The sequence below is a fragment of the Hypomesus nipponensis genome, chromosome 2, assembly GCF_054491055.1.
Source record: "Hypomesus nipponensis isolate SF chromosome 2, ASM5449105v1, whole genome shotgun sequence".
Taxonomy (NCBI): Eukaryota; Metazoa; Chordata; class Actinopteri; order Osmeriformes; family Osmeridae; genus Hypomesus; species Hypomesus nipponensis.
Window position 1 is genome coordinate 22,921,185 of NC_140362.1, and position 16,764 is coordinate 22,937,948.

General features: G+C 51.7%; 2 protein-coding genes across 2 annotated transcripts; both read left to right on the forward strand.

Moving 5' to 3' along the window:
- Nucleotides 1-68: 68 nt before the first annotated feature.
- Nucleotides 69-4,774, forward strand: LOC146301720 (fibrinogen silencer-binding protein-like). The gene is made up of 3 exons (XM_084669092.1): nucleotides 69-242; nucleotides 1,854-2,260; nucleotides 3,628-4,774. Exons 1-3 carry the CDS (start codon nucleotides 207-209, stop codon nucleotides 4,181-4,183), a joined length of 999 nt encoding a protein of 332 aa, XP_084525218.1. The 5' UTR covers nucleotides 69-206; the 3' UTR covers nucleotides 4,184-4,774.
- A 1,432-nt stretch (nucleotides 4,775-6,206) lies between these two features.
- Nucleotides 6,207-11,307, forward strand: rad54b (RAD54 homolog B). Its single transcript, XM_084669091.1, has 13 exons — nucleotides 6,207-6,458; nucleotides 6,567-6,863; nucleotides 7,061-7,223; nucleotides 7,323-7,548; nucleotides 7,687-7,773; nucleotides 7,870-7,990; nucleotides 8,197-8,336; nucleotides 8,424-8,708; nucleotides 9,035-9,198; nucleotides 9,408-9,669; nucleotides 9,829-9,895; nucleotides 10,544-10,741; nucleotides 10,861-11,307. Exons 1-13 carry the CDS (start codon nucleotides 6,344-6,346, stop codon nucleotides 11,085-11,087), a joined length of 2,352 nt encoding a protein of 783 aa, XP_084525217.1. The 5' UTR covers nucleotides 6,207-6,343; the 3' UTR covers nucleotides 11,088-11,307.
- The last annotated feature ends 5,457 nt before the right edge of the window (nucleotides 11,308-16,764 follow it).

The window sequence follows — 16,764 nt, forward strand, 5'->3', positions numbered from 1 at the left end:
GATGGACAGCAAAAATAGAGTAAAAATAAATCTGTTCCAGGTCCAGAAGAGGTTGGCAGCCACCTTCTTACCCAGGGTGATATGTGATGAGAAGCCCGTGTCCTCCCCTGGGCTGACCACCAGAGCCCCAGCACCACACCTGTCCAGGGCCCTGTCCCGGGTTCTGAGTGCTACAGAGAGCAGTGAGAATCAGACTGATCCTGGAGATGGGCCTGCAGCTGAAGGCGACACAAGACCTGCAGGTAAGATCTACCTGCCACGGCTATGTGTGTGCGTGTGTGTGCCCTCTCCCTGCACGGTCAGAAGTTTCGCTGGCAGGCAGGAGCGGTGTTGGAGTTAAAGGAAGAATAATTTTGTGGCAAATTGCGTACTGTTAATTTATTTTATTTTATATTTGAACTCATCGTGGATATTTTTTGACGTTATGAACCATTTTTATTTTCTTTGTTCAGATGTAAACGGTGGTATGCTACAGCGTAACTTGTGGGTTACTATTGTCAGAGCACTATGAGACAGGCTATGTTGATTGTTGCTGCACACCCGGGCATGTGTATCCGTTCCGGTGATGGGCAGTTACTCCTGTCAATCACAAGGACGGTCTTGATATGGCTCACGTTTTCATCACGTCTGTACAGGAATATCCTTAACTGATTGTTATAATATCCTATCAAAATTATGCAGCCTTACCGCCTACCCTGCAGGACGTTAATACGTATTTTAAACGCCACAGCGCGACGCCAGTCTAGATAACTAGATAACGATAGTCGTGGTGAGGATTATTTTAATGCTGCGTCGCTAGCTTTTATAAATACACAACACACACGCACGCTTTGCCCAACTCCGATGAACCTTGTTTTAACCGGATGAGGCTGTTGGACGGACAGAAGGTCCAGCGTCATGCAAAACAGGCGGCGGTGCAGCGGCAGCGCGAGGCAGATTAGGACCGTGCTCAGGATCAGTGGGCACACGCGCTCAGGCTCCCCCCTCTTCCACAGAGCAACTAGTGCCTCGCTCTTTTCTCATTTCACACATTTTAACGTTTACTTTAGTTATATGTTTTACCCTGGACCACCTCCCCCTTCTTCCATCCATGCCTGGGCTTGATTCGTATGTTTATCGGTGAAGCGGATTTGGGATTTCTTTTGTCTAAAACCGCGCTTCCTCACGGGCATGCGCAGCACGCGCATGGTCTCGGTTAGTTAAACCAGTACTATTTTCATCTCACTTGCTCAGAACACATAAAGCTTTTTTCTTATACGCCGATTATATGTTATGAGACACATGATTTCCTCCTATCTTCTCCTCCTCCCACACCTTTATTAGAAGTGTACTGTAATGCAGAGTGTATGAGCGCGGTGTGCCTGGTTTGAGGTTTATCGAGACCGAGCTGTAAGTAGGTCGGGCTGGGTTTAAGCAGCTTAGCTACGTCAGACTAAGCTGGGAGGAATTCATCCAAAGCCCTCCGCGGTAGGCGGGGGCCTAAACGAGGCTGGCCTAGTTAAGCCTGATTCTTATTGTGTGCGCAGCCTGTTTGTGTTGTATAGCAGAGCAGAGCAGGGAAGACCTCGTCTGACAGTCTGGGTCTGTCTAAATGCATGTTAGACAGTTGTGATTGAGAAGAGGGGAGACAGACAGATTCAGGGGAGAGGTAGGAGAGAGTGAGACCTAAACCAGCATTAGCCTCATCTGTGTGTGTGCTCAGAAAGGTACAGACCAGAGAGAGAGAGAGAGAGAGAGAGAGGGAGAAACAGGAAGGTAGAAAAGGGAGAACAGAAGGCAAGTCTAAGCTAGTGTGCGGGTGTGGAGACGTGTTTAGGCCTGGTTCTGACTTGATGAATCCGCTATGCTCTAAGATGGCTTCAGGCTCAGTGTTCATGTCCAACATGGTGGGTAAGGCTCGCTCCTCCAACTTCACCCTGTCTGAGAAGCTGGACCTGCTGAAGCTGGTGCGCCCGCACGTGCGCATCCTGGAGGAGCACACCAACAAGCACGCCGTCATCGTGGACAAGAACAAGTGCTGGGACACGGTGGCAGAGCAGTACAATGCTCTGGGGGGCGACCGCCCACCCCGCACCGCCCAGGGCCTCCGCACCCTCTACAAGAGGCTGAAGGAGGCGGCCAAACAGGAAGTGATGCAACGCAGACATACCCAGAGAGAGTACAGAGGGAACATCTCGGAGCCCACCAGGAGAGTGATGGACATGATCCCTAACCTCTTCCACCACGTTCCCCAGCACGACAAAGAGCAGGCACTGCACAGGTATGGGAAACACACTCCATTACAATCACACACACTACTCACAATCACATACACCCACACTTCTACAAAGCCATAGTCAGTACTCCAGAAGTAGTGAGATGGATGGACATGCTCAGAGCGGGAGCCACACGGTGGGTGCTCCCTGTCACAGCCAGCCAGGCACACTAGTGTGCTGGGCCACACAGAGGGGAGGGGCTGGGCCACACAGAGGGGAGGGGCAGGGCCACACAGAAGGGCTGGACGACACAGAGGGGAGGGGCTGGACGGCACAGAGGGGAGGGGCCACACAGAGGGGAGGGGCCACACAGAGGGGAGGGGCTGGGCCACACAGAGGGGAGGGGCTGGGCCACACAGAGGGGAGGGGCTGGGCCACACAGAGGGGAGGGGCTGGGCCACACAGAGGGGAGGGGCTGGGCCACACAGAGGGGAGGGGCTGGGCCACACAGAGGGGAGGGGCTGGGCCACACAGAGGGGAGGGGCCACACAGAGGGGCTGGGCCACACAGAGGGGAGGGGCTGGGCCACACAGAGGGGAGGGGCTGGGCCACACAGAGGGGAGGGGCCACACAGAGGGGAGGGGCTGGGCCACACAGAGGGGAGGGGCAGGGCCACACAGAAGGGCTGGGCCACACAGAGGGGAGGGGCCACTAACACCCCACACCCTGCTGTCAGCTTACACACTCGTGTTGTTACACACTAGGGCATCCTTCCAATCACGCACACACACACTCCATAGTGTCCAATTGGTTATTATCGTTCTGTTGTGTGTATCTCTCTCTTTGTCTTTATAACTGCTGTCTTATGACTTGATTACTGAAATAAGTTAGCCAAATGTCATCAAATGTTATAACAAATTGTAGCCGATTTAATCTAGACAGATGTACTAATGGAGTTTGCCATTGAGGTATTTTTACATCAGTCATATATTCATTTAGCAGATGCTTTTATCCAAAGTGACATGCAGTAGATAAACTAAGATACATATACTGTATGTATATATATGTATATGTGTGTGTGTATATATATATATATATATATATATATATATATATATATATATATATATATATATATATATATATATATATATATATATATATATATATATATATATATATATGTATGTATATGTGTGTGTGTATATATATATATATATATATATATATATATATATATATATGTGTGTATATATATATATATATATATATATATATATATATATATATATATATGTGTGTGTGTGTGTGTGTATGTATGTATGGTAAGTAATGTAAACATATCACAAGTGGATGGTAATGCTGGTGTCCTAGGGAACATGGTGTCCTAGGTAACATGGTTTCCTAGGTAACATGGTGCCTGTGTCCCCAGGTTGGTGTACGCCAAGCCCAGCTCCCCCCTAGAGCACCCAGGGAGCAGCTCCTCTCTGCCTGGCCTGTCTGACTACCCCAGCGCCCCCCTCACCATCCACCTGGACGGGGCCCTGGCTAGGCCCGAGCAGGAAGACGACGTCAAGCCTCCGCCTGACCTCACCATCCTCTCCACCCGCGTGGGCCTGGACCTGGAGGCGGACCAGCTGGACCAGGAGGATGTCGGCAGCGTCCATGGTTACGATGGATCCCTCTCCCCCTGCCCCTCCTCCGTCAACATCCCTCTCTCCGCCTCGCCACTGCCCCTGCGGCGCGACCTCTACCCCCACGACCTCTACCCCCGCCACGAACCGGACAGGGTCCGCCCACTGCAGCTGGCCAAGGAAGAGCATGAGCTGGTGCTGGCCAATCACAGGAAAGTGGGCGTGTACCTGGAGGAGAAGAGGGAGGGGCTGAAACGGAAGCAGGAGTTGGAGGAGGAGCTTCTCAGAACAAAGATCAAAGTGGAGAAACTCAGAGCTGCCAGACTCAGACACGGCTTACCCCTGCCCCTGTAACACACACACACACACTTCCCCTGTAACACACACACTGCCCCTGTAACACACACAAACACACTGCCCCTGTAACACACACACTGCCCCTGTAACAAACACAAACACACAAATGCTGCCTACTCTTTTGCTTGAGTACACCATCAAAACACACTCAAACTTCTAATGTTACACATTATTATTATTCTTACTAGAAGTAACAAGCAATTCTGTTACACACACACACACACACACACACACAGGTGGTGTCCAGCTTTCAAAGTGGATGGAAAGAGATGGTGCTGGGATGTGCATTGCAGCTTGTGTCTGTGGATGACCCAGACCCCAGTCCCAGACCCCAGTCCCAGATGGACCCCAGACCCCAGTCCCAGACCCCAGTCCCAGATGGACCCCAGTCCCAGATGGACCCCAGTCACAGATGGACCCCAGTCACAGATGGACCCCAGTCCCAGACCCCAGTCACAGATGGACCCCACGGTGGTGGGGGGGCTGGGGGAGAGGGATGAAGGGATGTTTCAGTGCTCTGTGTTGTGATCTCTGTAGTCCAGACTTCTATCCTACCTTTCTTTTTTATTATTAAATCTGCTTGTTTCAGATCCTCTGGTCTTCTGTTTATTACACTTGAGACTGTCCTGCTAGACATCTGACCCCCTGCTCCCTCCTTCTGTCTGCGCTAGATCACTCCTGTCTGCTCTAGATCACTCCTGTCTGCTCTAGATCACTCCTGTCTGCTCTAGATCACTCCTGTCTGCTCTAGATCACTCCTGTCTGCTCTACATCAGTCCTGTCTGCTCCCTCCTTCTGTCTGCGCTAGATCACTCCTGTCTGCTCTAGATCACTCCTGTCTGCTCTAGATCACTCTTGTCTGCTCTACATCACTCCTGTCTGCTCTAGATCACTCCTGTCTGCTCTACATCACTCCTGTCTGCTCCCTCCTTCTGTCTGCGCTAGATCACTCCTGTCTGCTCTAGATCACTCCTGTCTGCTCTAGATCACTCCTGTCTGCTCTAGATCACTCCTGTCTGCTCGACATCACTCCTGTCTGCTCGACATCACTCCTGTCTGCTCTAGACCACTTCTGTCTGCTCTACATCACTCCTGTCTGCTTTAGACCACTCCTGTCTGCTCTAGACCACTCCTGTCTGCTCTAGATCACTCCTGTCTGCTCTAGATCACTCCTGTCTGCTCTAGACCACTCCTGTCTGCTCTAGACCACTCCTGTCTGCTCTAGACCACTCCTCTCTGCTCTAGATCACTCCTGTCTGCTCTACATCACTCCTGTCTGCTCTATATCACTCCTGTCTGCTCTATATCACTCCTGTCTGCTCTAGATCACTCCTGTCTGCTCTACATCACTCCTGTCTGCTGTAGACCACTCCTGTCTGCTCTACATCACTCCTGTCTGCTCTAGACCACTCCTCTCTGCTCTAGATCACTCCTGTCTGCTCTAGATCACTCCTGTCTGCTCTACATCACTCAGCCCTTATGAGGATGTCTCATTCTCTTGTCATCCATCAGTCATTAACTTGACAAGAGACCCAACTCCTGTCTGGAGGAAGGATGTGATCACCTGGAACCTGATGTATTTATTATATCATACATGCGTCATTAAGCACCTGCAGCTGTACTGCAGGACTTGTTAACCTTGCTTGGGACCTTGCTTGGGAGTCAGGTGGCTGAGCGGTTAGGGAATCGGTCTAGTCATCAGAAGGTTGATCGATTCTCAGTCGTGCCAAATGACATTGTGTCCTTGGGCAAGGCACTTCACCCTACTTGCCTCGGGGGAATGTCCCTGTGCTTACTGTAAGTCGCTCTGGATAAGAGCGCCTGCTAAATGACTAAATGTATACTAGCTAACCAACAACTGGTGGCTCTTCCTGGGCATGGAGCTGAAGGAAAGCCCCTGGCTTTAGATATTTGGATGGCCTCAGTGGATCGGTGACACCTACTGGTGAAGGAGTTTATTTCACCTTGTCATTGATTGTCATTGGTTAATCGTGTTTTCTTGGTCTGGTTGTTCCAGGGTCCCCCCAGGCCGGCCCCAGGTCCCCCCAGGCAGGCCCCAGGTCTCCACAGGTCCCGGAGCTCCTGGTGCAGTTGTCTTCGGTGCCTGGAGTGGTGGGGTCTGGCTGCGGTCAGGGAGAGGTGCGGTACTTCAGTGTGATGTGGTGCAAGGCCAGTAAGAAGAAGCATAAGCGCTGGGAGGGTGATGCAGTGCTAGTGACCAGAGGACGGAGCGCCACGCTCAAGGACATGGAGGGAAAAGACATCGGCAAGGGTGTGACACCTTTCCTCTCTGACTCCTGCCACTCTACCAGAGAATTTTTTTTCATTCTAATTTCTATCCCCAGTTGAATACACTGTGTGTGTGTGTGTGTGTGTGTAGGTAGTGGATACAAGGTGTCGGAGCTGCTCTCTCTGAGTGAGGGGAAGAGTCTGATGGTGGGGGGGAAGGAGGTGGAGATTATGGGGGTGATTTCAGACCAGGATTTCGCCAGAGGTCGCTGTTTTCATGACGTCCAAATCGACAAAGAGGAGCCACAATCAGTCCCGCCCCCTTCCCGAAGACCCGCCTCCAAGCCGTTCTGTCGACCGACGCTATTGGGTGCAGCGCAGATGGGAGGGGCCAGGCAGCCACAGGGGGAGCACACCTGCAGGCCTCGTCACGACCCACTAGCTCCAGGTACGCTTCCACCTCAAACCCAGAGCAATACATAGTGCCTCTGTCTGAATGAATGATTAAACAGTTAGATAGTTTGATCCTGTGTCTGTCTCTGTCTCTCCCTCTATCTCTCTATCGCACTCTGTCTCTCTATCTCACTCTGTCTCTCTCTCACTCTGTCTCTCTCTGTCTCTCTCTGTCTCTCCCTCTCACTCCAGGTGCTCTAGTGATGCCGCGACCCTCAGCCAATCACCAGTGGGCGTGTAACAAGGCGGGCCTCCCTGTGGTGGACGTGGTGGTCGACCCTCACCTGACCTCTCATCTGCGCCCCCACCAGAGAGAGGGGCTGCTGTTCCTGTATGAGTGTGTCCTGGGGATGAGGTGAGACCACATGACCAAACCCAGCTGGGTAGGAAGTGCTGTTCTTACAAGGTGCTGATATTAAACACACTCTGTGTGTGTGTGTGTGTGTGAGAGCAGGGCTGCAGGGCGCTGCGGGGCGATCCTGGCTGATGAGATGGGGCTGGGGAAGACGCTGCAGGGCGTGGCCCTGGCCTGGACGCTGCTGAGGCAGGGGCCCTACGGCGGAAGGCCCCTTGCTAAGCGGGTGCTAGTGGTTGCCCCCGGCAGCCTGGTCCAGAACTGGGTGGCGGAGTTTAACAAGTGGCTGGGCCGTGAGAGGATCAGTGTGTTCCCTGTGGACCAGGTGACACACAGCACATGTCCTGTTCACATGTTCACAGCACAATATAATGTGGCTTTTCATAATGTTTAAAATAACATGCCTTCTCAGTACTCATCCGTGTGTGCGTGTGTGCGTGCATGTGTGTGCCTGCACGTGTAGGACCACAGGGTGGAGCAGTATGTAGCGTCTCCTCTACACAGTGTTCTGGTCATCAGCTATGAGATGCTGCTGCGCTCTGTGGAACAGGTGGGTGGGGCCATCATGTCCTTTAACACCAGGGTACACCCCCCACCCCCGTCTCACTGTGTGTGTGTGTGTGTGTGTGTGTGTGTGTGTGTGCAGGTCCAGAAGCTGGACTTTGGGCTGGTGATCTGTGATGAGGGCCACAGGCTGAAGAACAGCAGCATCAAAACGTCTTCAGCTCTCAGTGGCCTCAGCTGTTCACGCAGAGTTATACTGACAGGTACACACACACACTCACACACAAACACACACACTTACACACACACTCACACACACACTTACACACTATCACACACACTATCACACACAAACACATATATTCCAGAATCTCTCTGCTAGGTCAATTTCATAATACACTTTGATCATTTAGTACAAACCATAAATCTAAGCTCAGCTTGCTGGTCTCCGTGGTAACCTTGGTGGCAGGCACCCCTGTGCAGAACGACCTGCAGGAGTTCTACTCCATCATAGAGTTTGTGAACCCGGGAGTCCTGGGGTCTGCTGCTGCGTATAGGAAGGTGTACGAGGAGCCCCTCCTGCGTTCCAGACAGCCCTCCTGTACAGAGGTACGCTGCTCCCCTGTCTGCGGCACAGGAACACCTGTCTGGCTGCACTCCATAGAGAAGTGCTTCATCTCTGCTGTGTGCCTGCAGGAGGAGAGGGTGTTGGGAGAGGAGCGCGCGTGCCAGCTCTCACGTCAGACTAGCTTGTTCATTCTGAGGCGGACCCAGGAGATCATCAACCGCTACCTGCCCCCGCGATCTGATTGGACGTTGTTCTGTGGCCCCGCCCCCCTACAGAGGGAGCTGTACCAGATGCTCTCCCAGCGCGTGTTCCGCACCTGCCTGCAGGGGGCGATGAGCACCACTCACCTGGCCTGCATCACCGCCCTGAAAAAGCTCTGCAACCACCCAGGACTGCTGTACTCCACTGTAAAGGTACACACACGTGCACACACACACACACACAGGGACACACACACAGGTACACACACGTGCACACACACACACAGCCTTGAGAGGAGCATGAGAGCCTCCCTGGACTGGACTAGCTGTTTTGTCAGATTAGCTGTTTTGTCAGATTAGCTGTTTTGTCAGATTAGCTGTTTTGTCAGATTAGCTGTTCTGTCAGATTAGCTGTTCTGTCAGATTAGCTGTTAGTTCCAGTTATTCTGCACCCAGATGTGAGGGATTACAGTGCATGTTTAGTGTGTTAGGGCGATCCATAAGAGTGTGTGTGATCCAGGAGAGTGTGTGTGATCCAGGACAGGACAGAGAGTGGTTTGGTGGAGAGCTCTCTGTATGAGGGGCTGCTGCATGCCTTCCCAGAGAACTTCTCCTCAGGAGGGTTCAGGAGTGCTGACTCAGGGAAGCTGCTCGTGCTGTCAGACCTGCTGGCTGCCGTCAGATACCTCAGCCCTTCAGACAGGTGAGTCTGCCTGCCTGCCGGGTCTTTCTGCAGGGTTGTCCTGGTCTCTAACTACACACGTGTGTGTGTGTGTGTGTTTGCAGGGTTGTCCTGGTCTCTAACTACACACGTGTGTGTGTGTGTGTGTTTGCAGGGTTGTCCTGGTCTCTAACTACACACGTGTGTGTGTGTGTGTGTGTGTGTGTGTGTGTGTGTGTGTGTGTTTGCAGGGTTGTCCTGGTCTCTAACTACACACAGACTCTGGATATTCTCCAGGACCTGTGTGTCCACCTGAGCTACACATTCTGCCGTCTAGACGGACACACTCCAACCATGCAGAGACAGCGACTGGTCGACAGCTTCAACAGCCCCCACTCCAAGACCTTCGTCTTCCTGTTGAGCTCCAAAGCAGGGGGGTTGGGGCTAAACCTGGTGGGTGCCTCCCACCTGGTCCTGTATGACATTGACTGGAACCCTGCTAACGACATCCAGGTTAGACAACGATAGACAACAACATGCTTGCTCTCCTCCACCAGGGGGCAGTGTCTGCTCTCCTCCACCAGGGGGCAGTGTCTGCTCTCTTCCACCAGGGGGCAGACCATGTGTGATGTGTGTTCAGGCTATGGCAGACCATGTGTGATGTGTGTTCAGGCTATGGCCCGCGTGTGGAGAGATGGTCAGAAAAAGACTGTGCATACCTATCGTCTGCTCACTGCTGGTTAGTACACATACATAGACACACATACACACACACATACACACACACACACACATACACACACACACATACGCTGGAGGTTGGTGACATTACATGTCTCTGTCTGTGTCTGTCTGTGTGTGTGTGTGTGTGTGTGTGTGTGTCTCTGTCTGTGTGTGTGTGTGTGTGTCTCTGTCTGTCTGTGTGTGTGTGTGTGTCTCTGTCTGTGTGTGTGTGTGTGTGTGTGTGTGTGTGTGTGTTTCTGTCTGTCTGTGTGCGTGTGTCTCTGTCTGTGTGTGTGTGTGTGTGTCTCTGTCTGTGTGTGTGTGTGTGTCTCTGTTTGTGTGTGTGTGTGTGTGTGTGTGTGTCTGTCTGTGTGTGTGTGTGTGTGTGTCTCTGTCTGTGTGTGTGTGTGTGTCTCTGTCTGTCTGTGTGTGTGTGTGTGTGTGTGTGTGTGTGTCTCTGTCTGTGTGTGTGTGTGTGTGTGTGTCTCTGTCTGTCTGTGTGTGTGTGTGTGTGTGTGTCTCTGTCTGTCTGTGTGTGTGTGTCTGTGTGTGTGTCTGTGTGTGTGTGTGTGTGTGTCTCTCTGTCTGTCTGTGTGTGTCTCTGTCTGTGTGTGTGTCTCTGTCTGTGTGTGTGTGTGTCTCTGTGTGTGTGTGTGTGTGTCAGGCACCATTGAGGAGCGTATCTTCCAGAGGCAGGTGTCCAAGCAGGGCCTCTCTGGGACAGTGGTGGACCTGGGGAAAGGGGCGGAGCACACCAGCTTCTCCTCCAATGAGCTTCGAGATCTTTTCAGTTTTACGGACACGCCCTCTCTCACTCACGAGCTGCTGGACTGCAGATGTAGCATGGACGGCTCGGCCCACGGTATGGAACACCCACACGCCACCTCTACAACCGTCATGCTCCAGTATTCATCAGTTAAACACCCACACGCCACCTCTACAACCGTCATGCTCCAGTATTCATTGGTTATCTGTTTTCAGTACCAGAGGAGGAGGAGGAGGAGGAGCCAGGAAGTGACAGGCCTTGCCAACTGGGTCGTCGAGGTGACCGTGGGGGCGTGGGCCAGAAGCATCTGAGCATGTCTGAGCTGATGCAGTGGAGACACTTCTCAGGAGACACACACACCTTTACAGATCCCTACCTGGAGCAGGCTCGCAACCACATCTCGTTCGCCTTCCAGTCTACCGTCTCTCTCACACCTCACTGACACCAATACACTCACGTCACTGCACCCAACCACACACTCACAGAGGTGTCAAGTAACAGACACCTTATGAGAAAATGTTATGGTTGACATGAATTATATTGTATGTATAAAGCATTGACCTCAGATTTCCCACCAGAGAACACAGCTTTGACTGGAACATTGTCGGGATTAACTGGATCATTTGTGTCTACATTTTTCATAATAAAATGAGGAAGCTGCAGTAATGTGTGTTATGTAGTGTTAATGTTAGCAATGGACAAATATCCTCTTGTAAATAATTGTGGGTTAATGTATTAAAGTATGTTTAATATTCATCTGAAACCTCACATGATAAACTAGATTAGCTATGCTGCAGTGTGTAAGAGAGAGAGATGAAAGCATTCAGGAAGCATGCAGGTCAGCTTTATCTAACATCCCCTCTGTCTCCAGTAATACTGGCCATGTTTCGGACAATTCAGTTATATTCCCAAAGATATGTTTTTTCCACACACTTAAACACAGACAGCATAGTTGGCATGGGAAGAATGTTTCTACAAGCTTCAACCAAGAAGAAAATGAGGATCTCTGCCCACACTTATTAGGTCAATAACACTTATACTCAGTGGCCTCTGCTGCCAGCCTGTGGGAATGTGAGGATGTGGTGGGCTGTGAGGACGTGGTGGGCTGTGATGACGTGGTGGGCTGTGAGGACGTGGTGGGATGTGGTGGGCTGTGAGGATGTGGTGGGCTGTGAGGACGTGGTGGGCTGTGAGGACGTGGTGGGATGTGGTGGGCTGTGAGGATGTGGTGGGCTGTGAGGACGTGGTGGGCTGTGAGGACGTGGTGGGATGTGGTGGGATGTGGTGGGCTGTGAGGATGTGGTGGGCTGTGAGGACGTGGTGGGCTGTGAGGACGTGGTGGGCTGTGAGGATGTGGTGGGCTGTGGGGATGTGGTGGGCTGTGAGGACGTGGTGGGCTGTGGGGACGGGGTGGGCTGTGAGGACGTGGTGGGCTGTGAGGATGTGGTGGGCTGTGGGGATGTGGTGGGCTGTGAGGACGTGGTGGGCTGTGAGGACGTGGTGGGCTGTGAGGATGTGGTGGGCTGTGGGGATGTGGTGGGATGTGAGGACGTGGTGGGCTGTGAGGACGTGGTGGGCTGTGGGGATGGGGTGGGCTGTGGGGATGTGGTGGGCTGTGGGGATGTGGTGGGCTGTGAGGACGTGGTGGGCTGTGAGGATGTGGTGGGCTGTGGGGATGTGGTGGGCTGTGAGGACGTGGTGGGCTGTGGGGACGCGGTGGGCTGTGAGGACGCGGTGGGCTGTGAGGACGCGGTGGGCTGTGAGGACGCGGTGGGCTGTGAGGACGCGGTGGGCTGTGGGGACGCGGTGGGCTGTGGGGATGTGGTGGGCTGTGAGGACGTGGTGGGCTGTGAGGACGTGGTGGGCTGTGAGGATGTGGTGGGTAGTAGGGATGTGGTGGGCTGTTAGGATGTGGGGATGTGATGGGATGTGGGGATGTGAGGACGTGATGGGCTGTGAGGATGTGGTGGGATGTGAGGACGTGGTGGGCTGTGGGGACGTGGTGGGCTGTGAGGATGTGGTGGGATGTGAGGACGTGGTGGGCTGTGGGGACGTGGTGGGCTGTGAGGACGTGGTGGGCTGTGAGGACGTGGTGGGCTGTGAGGATGTGGTGGGCTGTGAGGACGTGGTGGGCTGTGAGTGCCTGCTAATCCAGAGAGAACCAAGCTGCTGCGTGGGAGTTATGGATGAGGTGTGTGTCCCAGTTTGTCACAGCTGAATTCATGTGTGTCAGATGAGTGGCAGATTGAATGGACTCCAATGTGTCATGTTGTTACACAAACAGTGACCATGACCACTCATGCTGGTGATTGTTAGCCAGGGGTGTTGTGTAATCGCTTGGTTTCCAGGCTGTTCAGTGTTAGCAGTGTGTGTGTGTGTCAGTGCTGAACATGAGTCAGTCAGTAGATGATCTGAGTCAGTCAGTAGATGATCTGAGTCAGTCAGTAGATGATCTGAGTCAGTCAGTAGATGATCTGAGTCAGTCAGTAGATGATCTGAGTCAGAGTTGTGGTCTACAGAAGAAGATCCAGGGAAAAATCTTGGCTTGTGACCCGACGTCTTAGGAGACGTACGTCTGGGCTCTGTCACGTGGTCGGATGAATTACCCCCAAAACACAAGCAATCGTCTCTAGGCAACGCTGCTGCAGGCTCCTCCCCTCGCCTGACAGGCAGCACCTTGAACCGTACAGAGGGAGACCTCTGACAACAGGCGTTAGAACAGGCGTTAGAAGGTCACAAATGTCTCGTGTCTTCAGCCACAATGCTCCTGTATGTTCAATCCTCTTTCCCAACTCTGCCCTCTGGCTGCTGCTTTAAAATAACCCAATGCTGGTAGACTGAAAGAATGTTCTGTAGCAGTGATGGTGGAGCAGGAGGAAGAGTGAAGGGATGAATGACTGGGAGTCTATCCCCTGCACAGCCTGGTGTTTATCCCCTGCACAGCCTGGTGTTTATCCCCTGCACAGCCTGGTGTTTATCCCCTGCACAGCCTGGTGTTTATCCCCTGCACAGCCTGGTGTTTATCCCCTGCACAGCCTGGTGTTTATCCCCTGCACAGCCTGGTGTTTATCCCCTGCACAGCCTGGTGTTTATCCCCTGCACAGCCTGCTGTTTATCCCCTGCACAGCCTGGTGTTTATCCCCTGCACAGCCTGGTGTTTATCCCCTGCACAGCCTGCTGTTTATCCCCTGCACAGCCTGGTGTTTATCCCCTGCACAGCCTGCTGTTTATCCCCTGCACAGCCTGGTGTTTATCCCCTGCACAGCCTGGTGTTTATCCCCTGCACAGCCTGGTGTTTATCCCCTGCACAGCCTGGTGTTTATCCCCTGCACAGCCTGGTTCTCTGCAAGGAAGAATGGTGAAACCAGACTGTTCACCAGACTGGAGGGACCCGGCAGCCATTGTAACATTACTTTCCATTCCATAGAAACGGATAAACCTTAAACCATAGACGAGAAGCTTTACATGCATATCCATTCCCAAGATTAAAAGAGTACTGTGTGTCCCATCCATATGGGGGCTGTTCACAGAGGGGGATGTGTAATAGAGCAGATGCACCCTGCCATGTCGTGTGACTCCATTTCTTCTCCCCCATCAGGGTGCGTCATTACTGGGAGTGGGAGGTGGGACTGATGGGTAACTAGAGGTCGAGGAGATGCTGGTCCACCCAGGGGTGACAGGGCCGTGTGTACATCAAGCTCAGTTTGCCTCGCTCTCAACCTCTCTCCAGGAAAAAAAGACACTCACCCCATTAACCTGTTAATCCATCTCGCTTTCTCTGTTAATCTCTCTCTTTCTTTTTCTGTCCATCATTTTCCTTGCCCTGTTTGTCCTTCAGGCTGTTGAGAGGCACAGTGGGAGAAGAGAAAGAGACTGTTTTGCATGTCTAACCTTCTTGTCTCACACCTAAGGAGCTGAAAGAGAATCCTCTTGTTGGTTCTGTTCCAACCCTACCTTCCTCTTCCTCACTTGAGTCCTTCCTTCAGCCTCTAACCTCTCCGTGTTTTTAGCTTTACACCACCCTCCCTCAGTATCATCCTTCCTAAGCCTCACCTTGACCCTGCCTCCACTCCAGCCTCTAACACTCCTCTCCAACTCTGATCCTAAGCCTCAAACCTTGGAACCTCTAACCTTGGCTCTCGCTCTCACACCCAGCCTCACCCTGAGCCTTGGGCAGCGGTCCAGCCTCATGACGCCTGTCCTGGTTAGTCGGTAGAGACCTGGGGCTGTCACTCTCCTGGCTCACTGCAGGAGAGTGCTCATTGGCTCATTGAAGTGTTGTGCGATTTTGCCAGTGTTTGTGTGTGAGAAGAGAGAAGCTGCTATGAGACATCTGACTCTAAAATATGATGCAGTTTTACTCATTATGAATCTATTTCAATCTCAACATCCAGCTCCACCTGCCTGCAGCCTCTGGCCTGTACCAGTGATCTAGTCACGCTCCAGCACTTAACAGAGATTTGATCTCTCTCTATCATCTGTCCTGAAGATCAGATCAGACCAGGCCTTTAATGCATAGCAGCAGCTCTGACATCAGGACCCGATATAGCTGCCTCCTCGTAATCCTGAAAAAAAAGATTAATGACAAGCATAATCCTGCTATTACTGTAATAACTAACTCTTATTTCCATCCCTCGCTCACACGTAGTCACAGTATTTCTGCTTTTGTGGATCAACGCTGTTAACAGGTTTAAAGAGCAGCAGAGGGGTGCTCTGTGTGACAGAGGGGTTCTATGGGAGTGTCTTCAAAGCTTCATTGACAAAAACAACTATCTCAAAGTTCTCCCTGGTTGCTGAAAGCCTGCGTGGTATTGAAAGGAGAAATATACAATAGCTGCTCAACATGCATGACAACTTGTTTTAAATGTAATGATAAGCTTATATACGAGCTTGCCTTGTATTCCTGCCTGGTTCAGAGAAGCCGATATCTCTACTTGAGTTTGTAGTCTTCTTAAAATGGTTTAGTTCCTGTAGAAACTGGATTCTGGTTTCCACTAAACCATCAGACATACCAGCAGCCTGTCACTCATCCGCCACCTGATTATTCTGTTCAGCATCTGACTGCTGGCATATCTTTAAGCTATTTCCCCTTCAGGTGCAGTGTCACATGCCACTGTGTGAGTGTCTGAAGGGGCTCTGTTCATAGTTATGCACTACAGGAAACACATCTCAACACACCGTCCAGCCAGCCTCTGTCCCAGAGTGACACTCAGGAGTCTCACCCTGCTACTAAAACAGCACTCTGGATATTGGGATTAGAGATTAATCTACTGTACGTGCTGTTCAGCAACAGGTAGTGATCTCAATTATAGATCTCATTGCCTGAAACATTAGATCTCAGCAGGATTACTGAGTCAATCTAATGGCAACCCCTTCCTGGTGGTGTGTGGGTTTATATATAGCTGGTACAGTACTGTAGAGTCTGGTGTGTATGCGTTTCAGTTGGGTTGTGGTAAACACAAGTCCTGTTTGTGCTGTAGGTAGGCCGACTGCTCATTCACTGTCTCTATGTGTCTGCTAAATGACTAAATGACTCAATGTAAATGTATATCGTCATTCAGAGATGAAGTTGAAGAGACGTACACATTGGCAGCATTACAATTATCCTTAAGTGGAAATATATTAACATCAGCAGCAGCACCAACAACAGTACTGTTACACCGTGCCATCTGTTTGTGTCCGCGCTTTGGTCTGCCACAGCGGCTCTGTACTGAGCAGACTAAACGCGGTGGACTCAGGGGCAGGCCTACCCAATCTGTTCTAAGGCCTACCCAAAAACGAAAATACTATCTAGTATACACCGGGTGCACATTGCAAAGTAAATAAGAAAAAAACCCTGAAAACATGCCTATCCATATTTTTCTAGGCCTACCCAAAAAGATGATTCTGGCTACGCCCCTCAGTGGACTCCCATTGTAATAGATGACACTCTAAACTTGTCTTTTGTCAGCCGTTCTAAACAGTGGGAGGATAAAAACCAACCCCTCTTTGTGAACTATAGTCTGTCGATACTCCTCGAGCCTCCCTCCTCGTGGGAGATGACAATCCATGCCACCACCAGGCCCAGAGTGAGGGAGGGGGGGGGGAAGGAGGGAGGGGAGGGGAGGGGAGGCGGATTG

What these genes read in the sequence shown, in the direction of transcription:
- LOC146301720 (XM_084669092.1), top strand. Translation starts at nt 207, where the DNA reads ATGGGCCTGCAGCTGAAGGCGACACAAGACCTGCAG. An exon ending in AGGCGACACAAGACCTGCAG is followed by an intron (nt 243 to 1,853) that starts GTAAGATCTACC and finishes CTATGCTCTAAG; the next exon opens with ATGGCTTCAGGCTCAGTGTT. An exon ending in AAAGAGCAGGCACTGCACAG is followed by an intron (nt 2,261 to 3,627) that starts GTATGGGAAACA and finishes CTGTGTCCCCAG; the next exon opens with GTTGGTGTACGCCAAGCCCA.
- rad54b (XM_084669091.1), top strand. Translation starts at nt 6,344, where the DNA reads ATGTGGTGCAAGGCCAGTAAGAAGAAGCATAAGCGCTGGGAGGGTGAT. An exon ending in GAGTGTGTCCTGGGGATGAG is followed by an intron (nt 7,224 to 7,322) that starts GTGAGACCACAT and finishes GTGTGAGAGCAG; the next exon opens with GGCTGCAGGGCGCTGCGGGG. An exon ending in TGCTGCGCTCTGTGGAACAG is followed by an intron (nt 7,774 to 7,869) that starts GTGGGTGGGGCC and finishes GTGTGTGTGCAG; the next exon opens with GTCCAGAAGCTGGACTTTGG.